Genomic DNA, 13,855 nt, shown 5'->3' on the forward strand with positions numbered 1-13,855 from the left:
AGAGCCAAGAATTCTGATAAAGCTGCTAAGCTATGTTAGAAATAATGGCATTACACCAACAAAAATACTAGCATTTTGGTAATAGAAATTGTATACTGGAATACTAGAATATCAAAAACTAGAATTGTAATTATGGATGTAGGAAGTGTGACATTCTCTGCCAAGTTTCTGGAAAGAACTTTCAAATAAATATTAAAATGCATTCTTCTGAAAACTAGAGCTTATCAATGAATTCGGTAAAGTTGCAGAATACAAAATTAATATACAGAAATCTCTTGCATTTCTATACACTAACAATGAAGATCAGAAAGGGAAATTAAGGAAACAATCCCATTTACCATCGCATCAAAAAGAATAAAATACCTAGGAATAAACCTACCTAAGGAGAAAAAAGACCTGTGCTCTGAAAACTATTAAGATGCTGATGAAAGAAGTCGAAGACACAAACAGATGGAAAGATATACCATGTTCTTGGATTGAAAGATTCAATATTGTCAAAATGACTATACTACCCAAGGTAACCTACAGATAATCCAATTCCTATCAAATTATCAATGGCATTTTCTAGAAGAAAATTTTTAAAATTTGTACGGAAACAGAAAAGACCCCAAATAGCCAAAACAATTCTGAGAAAGAAAAATGGAGCTGGAGGAATCAGGTTCCCTGACTTCAGACTATACTACAAAGCTACAGTAATCAAAACAGTTTGGTATTGGCACAGAAATAGAAATATAGATCAATGGAACAGGATAGAAAGCTCAGATACAAACCCATACACCTATGGTCAATTAATCTATGACAGAGGAGGCAAGAATATACAGTGGAGAAAAGACAGTCTCTTCAGTAAGTGGTGCTGGGGAAACTGGACAGCTATATGGAAAAGAATGAAATTAGAACATTCTCTAACACTATACACAAAAATAAATTCAAAATGGATTAAAGACCTAAATGTAAGGCTATACTATAAAACTCTTAGAGGAAAACATAGGCAGAACACTCTGTGGCATAAATTACAGCAATATCTTTCTGAAATAATGAAAATAAAAACAAAAACAAACAAATGGGACCTAATGAAACTTAAAAGCTTTTGCACAGCAAATGAAACCATAAACAAAACAAGAAGACGACCCACAGAATGGGAGACTATATTTGCAAACGAAGTGACCAACAAGGGATTAATCTCCAAAATATGCAAACAGCTCATGCAGCTGAATATCAAAAAACAAGCTAATCAGAAAATGGGCAGAAGATCTAAATAGACATTTCTCCGAAGAAGACATACAGATGACCAAAAAGCACATGAAAAAATGCTCAACATTGCTAATTATTAGAGAAATGCAAATAGAAACTACAATGAGGTATCACCTCACACCGGTCGGAATGGCCATCATCAAAAAATCTACAAAAAATAAGTGCCGGAGAGGGTGTGGAGAAAAGGGAATCCTCCCGCACTGTTGCTAGGAATGTAAATTGATACAGCCACTATGGAGAATAGTATGGAAGTTCCTTAAAAATTAAAAACAGAGATACCATATGATCCAGCAATCCCACTCCTGGGCATATATCTGGAGAAAAGGATAATTCGAAAGGATACATGCACTCCAGTGTTCATTGCAGCACTATTTACAATAGCCAAGACGTGCAAGCAACCTAAATGTTCATCAGCAAAGGAATGGATAAAGAAGATGTGGTACATATATACAATGGATATTACTTAGCCATAAAAAAGAATGAAATAATGCCATTTGCAGCAACATGGATGGACCTGGAGATGATCATACTAAGTGAAGTAAATCAGAGAAAGACAAATACCATATGATACCATTTATATGTAGAATCTAAAAAAAAATGATACAAGTGCACTTATTTACAAAACAGAAACAGACTCAAAGACTTCTAAAACCAACTTAATGGTTACCAAAGAGGACAGGTGGGAGGAGGGATAAATTAGGAGTTTGGGATTAACATATATACACTACTGTATATAAAATAGATAATCAACAAGGACCTACTGTATAGCGCAGGGAACTCAGTATTTTGTAATAACCTATATTGGAAAAGAATCTGAAAAAGAATGGATATATGTATAACTGAATCACTTTGCTGTACACCTGAAACTAACACAACATTGTAAATCAACTATACTCCAATATAAAATAAAAATTAAATTTAAAAAATGCGTTCTTTCACCAATTAAAAATGTTTTTAATTGTTTTCTAAAATCTTAAAAATTTTTATCTGAGAAGTAGTGTGTATGTTAAATTTATGGATTATTATTCAAACAAGCATGCCAGGATTGTTCTTAATGTGCTTGCATTTTGTTTTTAGAGTAAGTTTAACAAGCATCATTATAACATGACTTTTATCACATAGGTTTTAGGAATGCCAGGGATTAAATTATTCTCTTAAAATAACTGCAGATGACAGATATATCAGAATAATCCCCCATCTCCCCTTCCACAGCACACACTATTGATATTGATTATATAATAATTGTATACTTTTTTATTAGTACTTTTAGGTGTGGGGTTTGTTTTTTATTTTTTTTTCTTTTCCTTTTGTCTCTAATCTGTATCACCTTCTCCCCCAAAGTTGTGTAAGGTATGAGCAGACAAAGAAAATAAAGGAGGGGTAAATAAAATACATACACACACGCACACACGTAGACAAAGAAAATAAAGAAGGAGGGGTAAATAAAATACACACACACACCCGAAGACATCCGGAGTTAATTTTTCACAGTACACACATTTTGTCTTTTGTTTGTTACTGATGATATATTTACAATTTACATAATTATTTCCTTTTGTTGGACACTTAGGTTTACCAGTTTTTACTGTTGTAGGTAATGTAGTGATGAACAAGAGCTCTTATATTTTTAAAAACTGTTTCCTTCAGATAAATTTGCATAGTGGAATTCCTAGGTCCTAGATGACCAGAAAAGAATCTTCAGGGTACTTGATATTAACTTCCAGGTTATCTCCTATTATGGTTTTAATGCAAATCATAGACTTACATTAGTGCTCGTTATAATGAATGCCAAACTAAAATCAGTATTTTATCTTTTCTCATTAGGGAGTTCTGGGAAATCGTTCATTCATTTACAGATGAGCAGAAAAGACTCTTCTTGCAGTTTACAACGGGCACAGACAGGGCACCTGTGGGCGGACTAGGAAAATTAAAGATGATTATAGCCAAAAATGGCCCAGACACAGAAAGGTAATTATTAAATTGTGACTGTATACTGAAAACCTTGCATTCCACATTACACATGTGTGATCTATCCAGAAGCTTCTGAGCACTTTTGCAATTTTATATAGAAATCTTCAAACCACATGAAATATTAGTTCAGAGAATATTTTGCTGTTAATGTTTGAGAAAGTTTTTGAACACTGGCCAGGTTAAAAATTATTATGGAGTTCACTTGATTTGAAATTTTATAAATTGGTGTGATTCGTTTAGTTTTTGGTTGAGAATTTTTTAATTGAAAGCCATATTATGTCATCTATTTAGAATGGTAAAGTTGAGGCTCAGGAGATTGTCTGTTCAGTCCTAGATTATGCTAGAATCACCAGTTTCATAGTCCTTACATTAATTGTGTTTCCATCGTGTAAGTTAACATTTGGTGCATAGAGACCGTATGTGAGCAGTAGTATATTTAATAGCTTGAATGTATAGAAACATTTCTATTAGTTTTCTACATTATTTGATATTATTTGGTACTGTCTGTATTATTTGGTATTAATGTAAATTTATTGGTTATCAAATCAATTACATAGTCATATAGGAATATTTCTAATAAGCATTAAAGAGCCCAGACTTTGAAATTTTGGAAACGAGGTTTGAATATATTACCTCCACCTTTGAGTAAGTTACTTAACTTCTCAGTGACTTCAACTCTACAGTGGGGAAACTGACACCCAGTCTGTAGGTTTATTGTGAGAAAATTTAGTTAAATGAGCTCTCAGGGTTAAGTACCTAAAACAATATCTGGTATGTGGTAATAATTTTGTGGATGCAATATGTTATCATCAACCATCATCATTATTAGCATTGAGTAATTTATGAGATAGAGACAAACTGCTGTTTGGTAGTTGTATGGCAAGAGCAGAAAGTTTATCCATGACTTGCATTAATGTATAGTCTGCATTGCAAACCATCTCAACATATATACCATCTAAAGTAGGATCATTTAATACTGAGCGTATTTCCCATGACTTATTTTCCTATTTTTCCCCTTTCTCTCTATATAGGTTACCTACATCTCATACTTGCTTTAATGTCCTTTTACTTCCGGAATATTCAAGCAAAGAAAAACTTAAAGAGAGATTGTTGAAGGCCATCACTTATGCCAAAGGATTTGGCATGCTGTAAAAAACAAAAAAAAGGGGGGGAGGGAAAGAAAAAAATTTAAAATTTTAATAAATATAACAAGAGGGATAAAATTGGTGGTGATAGTGACCCAGTACAAAAAGGCTGTAAAATAGTGAACCACAGTAGTCACCTATGTCTGTGCCTCCCTTCTTTATTGGGGATATGTGGGCTGGAACAGCAGATTTCAGCTACTTATATGAACAAATCCTTTATTATTATTAATATTTTTTTTTCTTGCGTGAAAGTGTTACTTATTCTTTCACTTGTATGTACAGAGAGGTTTTTCTGAATATTTATTTTAAGGGTTAAATCACTTTTGCTTGTGTTTATTACTGCTTGAGGTTGAGCCTTTTTGCATATTTAAAAAATATATACCAACAAACTACTCTCCCAAGGAAAATATTGCCACCATTTGTAGACCATGTAACCTTCAAGTATGTGCTATTTTTTTGTCCCTGTATCTAACTCAAATCAGGAGCTGTATTTTTTTTTTTTAAACAATTTGCTTTTGAAACTTGAAGTCTTGAAAACAGTGTGATGCAGTTGCTGCTGTTCTAGTCCCCAAAGAGTTTTCTGTGCAAAATCTTAAAATCAATAAAGATGGAAGGGAGAACTTGGAATGTTTAACTGCAGCCCTCAGAACTTTACTTTAGTAACAGCACAACAAATTAAAAACAACTCATGCCACAGTATGTCGTCTTCATGTGTCTTGCAATGAACTGTTTCAGTAGCCAATCCTCTTTCTTAGTATATGGAAGGACAGGGATTTGTTGTTGTCGTCACTGTTGTTGTTGTTGTTTTAAGTTTACTGGGGAAAAGTGCATTTGGCCAAAAGAAATGGTAGTCAAACCCTTTGCAAGAAAGGTAGGAAGTTTGTTGTTTATTATAAACATAAAGCATGTGAAAGTGCACTTAAAATAAATTTTTTATTAATTGCTTATTACCCGCATTTTAAATAGACAATCCAAAGTCTTCCCTTCATGTTGCCATCATCTTATCTAATCAGCCATTTTATCAAGGCACGTGATCAGTGTTGGAACATAATGGAAAGGATGGCTACTGTGCCTTGTTTTACCTAATCATACAGTAAGCAGAGAGCTGGAAGTGAATGGAACTGTTACTCTTAAGTCCTATTTACATTGTCTATCCCCAAAGATTAAAGTTTATTTCAAAAAGTAAGTGTTAAATAATACTTTCATGTACTATGGAAAAGTACAGGTTGGTTTAAATTACTGGACATTCAGAAGTAAGTAGTTTCTTCCCCTTTCTAGTCTTCTGTGTCTGTGTTGTTAATTTCTTTTATTGCAATATAAAATAAAAGGATTATGTATTTTTAACTGAGAAGAGACATATTGATATATCCTTTTACTACAAGTTACAGCTAATGTGCTGAGCTTGTGCCTCGATGATTGTTTTAACTGACTATGACAGATCAATTTGATGATTTGTTTGAAATTGGCAGGAAAAATACAGCTTTCAAATCGTTGGAGGGGGAAAGAGGATGTCTTTAAGAATTATTTTAATTCTTTTAGTAATTGAGACTTAACTGTTATGTACCATAATGCTAAATAAAAGTGACATTTTTCACCATAATTTAGTGGAAAAAGAAGACATTGCTTTCCATATTGTGATAAAGTAACATGGGGTTTTTCTGGGCCAGCCTTTAGAACACTGTTAAGGTATGTACACTACCTTGATGCAAGGGACCCTCATGCTACTACAGTCATCTTAAAAGGCCTCTCATTCCTGTGCTTCTTGTGTATAATGAAAGTGAGAATAAGAGAAATCAAATACTCTGGGGGCGTTTTGTATAATAAATTCATGAAGAAATTTGTGTTCTTTGGTTCTCAAGTTTTATTATCACTACAGTATTGAAGTTCTACAGTTGTAATAATACGTGTGAAGTTTTTGAATAGTAATTGAGTATAGGTTATCAGACATAGAATTCGCATCAAATAGACTTTTAACAAACAGTTGAAAATAAACCTACCCTTGAAAATATTTTAAGAGAAAAATTCATTGGTTGTCTAGACTAATTGCTGTCACTTGCTTAGTAACTAATTATCCTAGGCATGTTACCACTTCTTTTTATCATTGCCTCCTTTTCACTACTGTTTACAAAAATGTCACGGAACAATATCTTTAGGAAGAGGAAAAAAATAGAAATTTTGACTATAGCAGATATCTACCCCAGATGTCGTGTTATAAAGTACTCTTTTGCCTGGATCAGCAGGAAGCTCTGGAGGAAATAAAGAACCATAAACTAAAGTAATTGGTTTTCCAAATAAAATACAAACTTTCTCTTACATATCATTGTTACTGAATATTTCAAACATAAAATAAAAACACGGCCTGTAGCCAAACTTTTCTGGAGGCTGGCAGCTTCAGCAAATTGAGTTGGATTTCCTCCCCTATATACTTTCCTGGGCTGTGCTGAGTTGTGTGATAAAATCCAATGACAACTTCCCTAGCTTTATTTTGGGATACATACCTAAGCAGGGAGATACACGAAATGAGGCTTCAAACAGAACTTGCTAATGGTATTCATTTCCCCATTGGCACAGGTCCATCTTATTAGAAAAGACATGATTGTAACCTGGCAACATCACTCCCTGTTCCCATAATACCATGACTGTGCTGGGATTTCAGGCCCCTTTAAGGGGTTTTCTCAAGAATTTCATGCAAACTCTCATTGGAAAGAGTGTCTTCCCAAGGCTGCTCTATCTGTAGTCATGCTCCCCTTACCTGTTTACCTTAAATTTCTTTTTTGACCTTCCACTGGCTTCTAAGGACCATCTTTACCCTCCCTACCCCTTCCCTGAGCCACGAGAGAATTCAAAGCACAGCTTCCTCTGGCTCCCTCTCGTCTTCTTTTACCCACAGTGTTAGTGTATAATTTCCTGGGGAGGCTAGAGAGTGTTACTAGTGCAGAGTCCCAAGACTTTTTCTTAACCCCTATTCAAATCTAGTAGTTGACTTTTGTTAACCACTGTAGGGAGATTTTGGTGCAGATGTGTTGTCCCTGTGAGAAATGCTGCTAAACTATTGCTGTGCCACTAGAAATGCTCTCCTGAAAGATACTCATAGCCTCCTACTTGCCAGTGAGAACTCTAACCTCGGCAGCACCCTGAACTTGGTTCAGCTGCTACTGTCCTTTTTTCAGTTGGATGGATACTACTATAATTGTAAAGTTCTGGTCTGTACTTGCCCAATTCTGTCTGGTACACCTCCACCACTCAAAAAGATTCTTCCTCAAATCCGTGTCTTCTGCTCAGTCTCTATCCCCAGAATATCTTTCTGGTACCTCAAAATCAATGCACTTAAAAATGAAACTCTTATGTCTGTACCTACCATTTATTGTTTCTTCCTTAAAAGCATCATTTTCAACTCAGAATCCCTCATCCCTCAATTATCACAGCTTGTATCATTTCTTTCCCCCTCCATCATTCATCATACTTCCTTTCAGCCCCTGATCCTCTGACTCACCTGGATGCTGTTAGTAGCTTCCTAACTCATCTGCCTGACTAACGTCCTCTTGCATTCTTTTTTGTTCTGCCAAAACACAATTTTGCTAATTTAAATATCCTTTGCTTCAAAACTTGTTCCCCTTTGAATAAATCTGCAAGCCTGTATCCAAAACCCTCCATAGGCTCAGCCCCACCTTTTCCAATTTTACCATCAGTTACAGGCATGTCTCCCTGCATCCCCACCCACATCTTCACATGCTGTGCTTAATTCATATTTCTCAAGTAACCTTGAAGGCCAAAATTTTAAAAGCCCCTCACCCATAAAGACTTCATCAATCCCCAGAGTGCCTCTGTAACCTAACAGCAACCCAAACTTCCATTTGGTAGTACATGAATGGTTGGGCACATCGAACAGTGAGGAATCACTGGGATTTTTCTTTTTTTCCCATAATCATTACCTGACGTGGGCAGATTCATGGGGAAGATTGTTTATCTTTGTGCCTCTGCCATGTAGTAGTTGCATAATAACTTTGTTAAAGGATTAGCTCTATTTTTCCACTAGCTTGTCAATCACCACCTGATGAATGATTGAAAATGACTCAGTGTGCCATAGAATGTTCAATGAAGCTTCTCTTTTTTCCACTAAAGATGGCTTCAGTCTCCTATCTCCTCTCCCTCCTCCCCCAAAAAGGTTTTTATTTTTAAATATTTGAATATTTAGTGGCTAAAGAACTTGCTCTTGGAGGAAGTGGCTCCCCAGAATGACCGGCTCTGTCATTTCAGCCTGTGAGAAGGTAGATTACTAAGAGGGGAAGGATGAAAAGAACAAAGTCCTTGAAGGCAAGATTTTCCTGCTTTATGGATGTGCTCTGGCAACCAGGAGCCTCTGTGCAGCCAACCTCTGTGGCTACACTCCTTTCCCAGTGGAGATGGGAGCGGGTGTTTTACACCATCCTGCTGTTGCCAAACCCTCATATCGAGGAGCTATTCTTTGCTAAATACTGTGTTTTTTATACTAAATGAAGCACTCACCATGATGAATACCTGTTTTGTCAGAACCTTATAACCATTGCTACAAATTGACCCTTAAATCAGGATTCTTAATGTTCAGCTGAACAGGACCTGGAATAATTATCCTATCTTCCAGTCTCCAGGAAACCATAGAAAATGTGATGGGCATGTGTCTAGTAAATAGTGCACAGATTGAGGGCACAACCTTCAGAGTTGGATGACTGGGTCTCAGTCCTGGCCCTGCCCTTCCTTCAGCTTGGATTATCATATCCAAGACTCAGTGAAGTTGAGATACAGATGCTAGTCAACCTGTTGCAAGACAGAAGAGGGAATCTATTGAGAGGTTGGAGATGCTTGTAGTGATTTCTTTTGCAGGAGTTGACCCTTCCTCATCTACCTCAAAATGGAGGAGGGGTGTTTTCCCTCATCTTTGTTTTTTTAATTAAGATAATTCACATAATAAAATTCACCCCTTTAAGGTATATAATTAGTGGCTCTTAGAATATTCACAAAATTGTGCAAGCATCACATTATATAATTCCAGAGCATCTTCATCACTGCAAAAAAAGAAAAAAATCTTGTACCCATTAAAAGTGACTATCTCTCCCTGCTCTCCAAGTGCTAACGACTAATCTACTCACCTACTTTTTGTCTATAGATTTGGCTATTTTGGACATTCCATATCAGTAGAATCATACAATATGTGGCCTTTTGTGTTTAGCTTTTTTCACTTAGAACAATGTTTTCAAGGTGCATCTATGTTGCAACATGTGTCAGTACTTCATTTCTTTTTATAGCTGAATAATATTGTATTGCTATACCATATTTTTGTTCATTTGGTAGATATTTGTGTAGTTTTCACTGTTTGGCTATTTTAAGTACTACAACCATGAACATTGTGTACAAGTTTTTATGTGGACATAAGCTTTCATTTCTTTTGGCTGTGTACACAGGAGTGAATTCCTGGGTCATATGCCCAATCCTTTCAAGGAACTGCCAACTGTTTTCCAGTGTGGCTGCACTATTTTACATTCCCACCAGCAACTTGTGAGTTCTTATTCTTCCACATCCTGGCCAACACTTATTATCTGACTTTGATTCCAGCCATCCTAGTGGGAGTGAAGCGGTATCTCAGTTTTGATTTGCATTTTCCTAATGACTAATGATGTTGAGCATCTTTTCATGTGCTTTTGGCCGTTTTATCATCTTTAGAGACATGTTTATTCAGAGCATTTCCCCATTTTTTGATTGAGTTGTCTTTTTATTATTGAGTTCTTTAATTCTGATGCAAGTCCCTTACCAGATAAGTTATTTGCAAATATTTTATCCCATCCTTTGGATAGTATTTTCACTTTATTGATGGTGTTCTTTGAAGTACAAAAGACTTCAATTTTGGTGATGTCCAAATTATTTTTTCTTTTGTTGCTTGTGCTTTTGGTGTCATATCTTGAAAAATCATATGTGTCTTATAGTTTTAGCTCCTGTATTTAGATCTTTAATACATTTTTGCATGTGGTGCATTGTAGGAGTCCAGCTTCATTTTTTGGCATGTGTATATCCAATTGTCCAAGCACCAGTTGTTGAAAGACTTAACTTCCCTGTGAATAGTGTTGGCACCCTTATGGAGAAATAATTGACTGTAAATATAAGACTTTATTTCTGGACTCTCATTTTCATTCCATTGACCTATATGTCAGTCCTTATGCCAGTACTACATTGTCTTGATTACTGTAGCTTTGTAGTAAGTTTTGAATTTGGGATGTGTGAATCTTCTTTGTTCTTTTTCAAGGTCATTTTGGCTATTCTGGGTGCCTTGCAGTTCCATGTGAATTTTAGGGTCAGCTTATCAGCTTCTACAAAACAGGCAGCTAGGATTTTGATAGGGATTGTGTTGAATATGTAAATAAATATGGGGAATATCGCTAATTTGACAATATAAAGGTATTCAATTCATGAACATGGATGTCTTTGCATTTATTTAGGTCTTTAATTTTTTCATTGATGTTTCATAGATTTCAGTGTACAAGTCTTGGTTTCTTTGGTTAAATATTTTCCTAAGTATTTTATTCTTTTTGTTCTTTTGGATTTTCTATATACAAGATCATGCATCTGCCAAATAGAAATAGTTTAACTTCTTCCCTTTCACTCTGGGTTCTTTTTATTTCTTTTTCTTTTCTAAGTGCCCTGGCTAGCACATCTAGTACAATATTGAATAGAAGTGGCAAAAACAGATATCTTTATCTTAGTCCTGATTTTATGAGGAAAGCATTTAATCTTTCACCATTGAGTGTGATGCTAACAGTAGGTTTTTCATAGCTGCTTCAGGTTGAGGAAATTTTCCTTCCCTTTCTAGTTTGTTGAGTGTTTTTTCTCAAGAAAGGATATTAGATTTTGTCAGATGCTTCTTCTGCTTCTATTAAGATGGTCATGTGGGTTTTGTCCTTTATCACACTGATGGATTTTGGTATGTTGTACCAACCCTGCATTCGTGGGGTTATCCTACAGGTCCATGGTACACAAACCTTCTAATATGCTGCTGGGTTTGGTTTGTTTGTATTTTGTTTAGAATATTGCCGAATAAAGGGCACATTTACCAATGATGAGGCTGAAGTGTATGTTTCCTATAGGCCACATGGGGTCGTTGTAAGAGACTGGTCACGAGCCGTCTTGAAAATTACCCTGCACAAGTGGGCTTCCTGCTCTGGAGCGAGGCATCCAACATCTGAGTACCATCAAATGTAGAAGCTGTGCGAGGAGAAGAAATTGGAAGCTACCAACCAAGCCAGAGGTTCTCAGTTGGGGTTCCCTGTAGAGTCTACTTCATGAAAGAAAGACATTAACCCCCACCTCTACCTGAAGGCTCAGTATCCTATTATAATTGCACCAACTGGATAAGGCAGGATTCTTTCCTCTAATTCCCTCCCTTCCAGAAGGGCCAGAAATAGGTTTTGAGTGAGAAAGAAGGTAAAGTGAGGAAGAGCCTATCTTCAGGCTTCCCACCAAGAAGAAGGCCTGAGCAAGAGTTATGTTTTCAATTAGGAGAGAGAGTGGCCTTTTGATGTTTCACTAGTGTGGACTTCATACCCAGAAAAATAGATGCTTTGTTTATTACCTGAAAGTGACCAGAAAAACTACACGACCTGAGATTTCATTCCTAGAAAAACAAATCCAGAGCCAGAGAGCAGACTTGCAAAAAGAAAAAAGTTGTGTTCTGCTGCACCATCCCCCTTACTTTCCTCCTTCCTGACACACACGTTCCTCATTATTTAGTAAATCAGACCTATAGAAAGGACTTAGGCACACTTAGGATGGTGCTAAGGAAAGATCTCTAAGGGAGATTTCAAACCTACCTCTAGTCCTATTCCAAATGAAGTGTGAAGTTTTTTCTCTTCACTAACATTTACCTGGCAAATACCAATTGAATGCTAATCATGTTACAGGTTTGCTGAGGTTTCAGATTGATTTCAGAGCTGCTTTGTTCAATCAAGGAATCTTTTATGGGGAGACAGAATCTAGTGGGCCAGACATACATCTAAACCACTAAGCGTAATAGAAGTATGTAGAAATACAGTTCGGACAGAGAATTCAGATCCAAAAAATTTTCAATTAGGAGGTGAAGGATTAGCTGAATCTTAACAGATGGGTGGGTGTATACTAGGCAGACAAGTGGAGGGTGTTCAGTATGCCTGAGTGTAGGGCTCAAAGGGATCAAGACAGGATTGGAAAGGAAGACAGGTCAGATCATGAAAGACCTTGTAGACTGTACCAAGGATTTTGGACTTTTATTTTGCAGATACTATAATACAAAGATAATTCATTTTGCATTTTATATGTATTATTTTATAACACGGACTGGAGGAGCATAAGTGCCACGCGGTCTTTGTAGTTAGGAGACCATTGCCATAATTCTAGAATGGTATATAAGAGCCTGAGGATAGAAGGGAGGGGACAGTCTAAGACATATTAGGGACTGGGACTGGGTGACTGATTAGATATTCCTGGGAGAGAGTAGTCAAAGATAACTCCCACATTTCTGGTTTGGGTTAATGGGTCGGTAGTGGTGGTGTGGGGTCTACAGGGAAGAGAAGCAGGTTTTGGAGGGAACGTTAATACTCTTGGGTCATGTTTTAGTTGAAGTGTCTGAGAGATACACAAGTGGAGCTGTTCAGAGGCAGTTAAAAAAAAGGGTTTAAAGAAAAGCCTACACAAGATTAAAATGTATGGTTCTTCAGTATAGATGAACCTTTAGGTAATCACCAGGGAAAGGGAATAAAGGGAGGAAGAAAGAACATGGACAGAATCTCTGGAAAATGCTAGCATTTGAGGGTTACACAAGGAAAGGAAAATGAAAAGCAGTTCACTTATTTGCTCATTTTTATCTGTGCTCCACTAGAAACCAAGCCTGATGAGGGCAGGGACCTTGTCTTAATCATGGCTGTGCCCCCAGTGCCTAGAGCAGAATGTAAACAAGCTTTGTAGAGCTACAGAGCAACCAGGTTGCCTCAGAAATTCCTTCCCATCCTCTTCTCTTCTGTCCCTCGCACACTTCTGGCTGATACCCTCCCCCACCTCAATTCTTACCGCAGTTTTAAAGAAGGTCATCCCAGGAAATACATCAGCTATGTGAAAATATTTCAAAACTTTTGAAATGTGATATATATTAACTTGAAAATCATCAATTACAGCAAATGTCCACCTTTCAGGACTGATCACTGCCTAACACTGCTGGGTTCGGCCCACTTACCAGTGGGTCAAAAAGTTCACAGTAGCGAGATCAAATCGGTTTCTTGAGGCAACTAAGAAGGCAGCCTTGCTCTGGAGATAATCACCAAGGGCAGGAAAATAACCTCCAATGCTTCAAGCTGAGATTGAGCAGGAGAATCCCAGCTCACCACAACTACAGTGTATACTTGGGCCTGTCAAATGGAAGTTAGCCTATTACCTAAAAATGCATTTCAGAATTGCCCCCATGTGCTTGCATCCTGTACCCAGACCCAAAGAAA

At 36.7% G+C, this 13,855-nt stretch overlaps 1 protein-coding gene across 5 annotated transcripts in view; it reads left to right on the forward strand.

The window, feature by feature from the left end:
- The window catches only part of UBE3A (ubiquitin protein ligase E3A), a 90,455-nt gene extending 84,182 nt beyond the window's left edge, over window positions 1-6,273 (forward strand). For all 5 annotated transcript variants that reach the window (XM_061180006.1, XM_061180008.1, XM_061180010.1 and 2 more), the window contains 2 exons: window positions 3,076-3,219; window positions 4,254-6,273. In XM_061180006.1, the coding sequence (XP_061035989.1) occupies window positions 3,076-3,219; window positions 4,254-4,374 (265 nt within the window). In that variant the 3' untranslated portion in view covers window positions 4,375-6,273. The remainder of the gene's footprint in view (window positions 1-3,075; window positions 3,220-4,253) is intronic.
- The last annotated feature ends 7,582 nt before the right edge of the window (window positions 6,274-13,855 follow it).

The sequence above is a fragment of the Eubalaena glacialis genome, chromosome 2 (assembly GCF_028564815.1).
Source record: "Eubalaena glacialis isolate mEubGla1 chromosome 2, mEubGla1.1.hap2.+ XY, whole genome shotgun sequence".
Lineage (NCBI taxonomy): Eukaryota > Metazoa > Chordata > Mammalia > Artiodactyla > Balaenidae > Eubalaena > Eubalaena glacialis.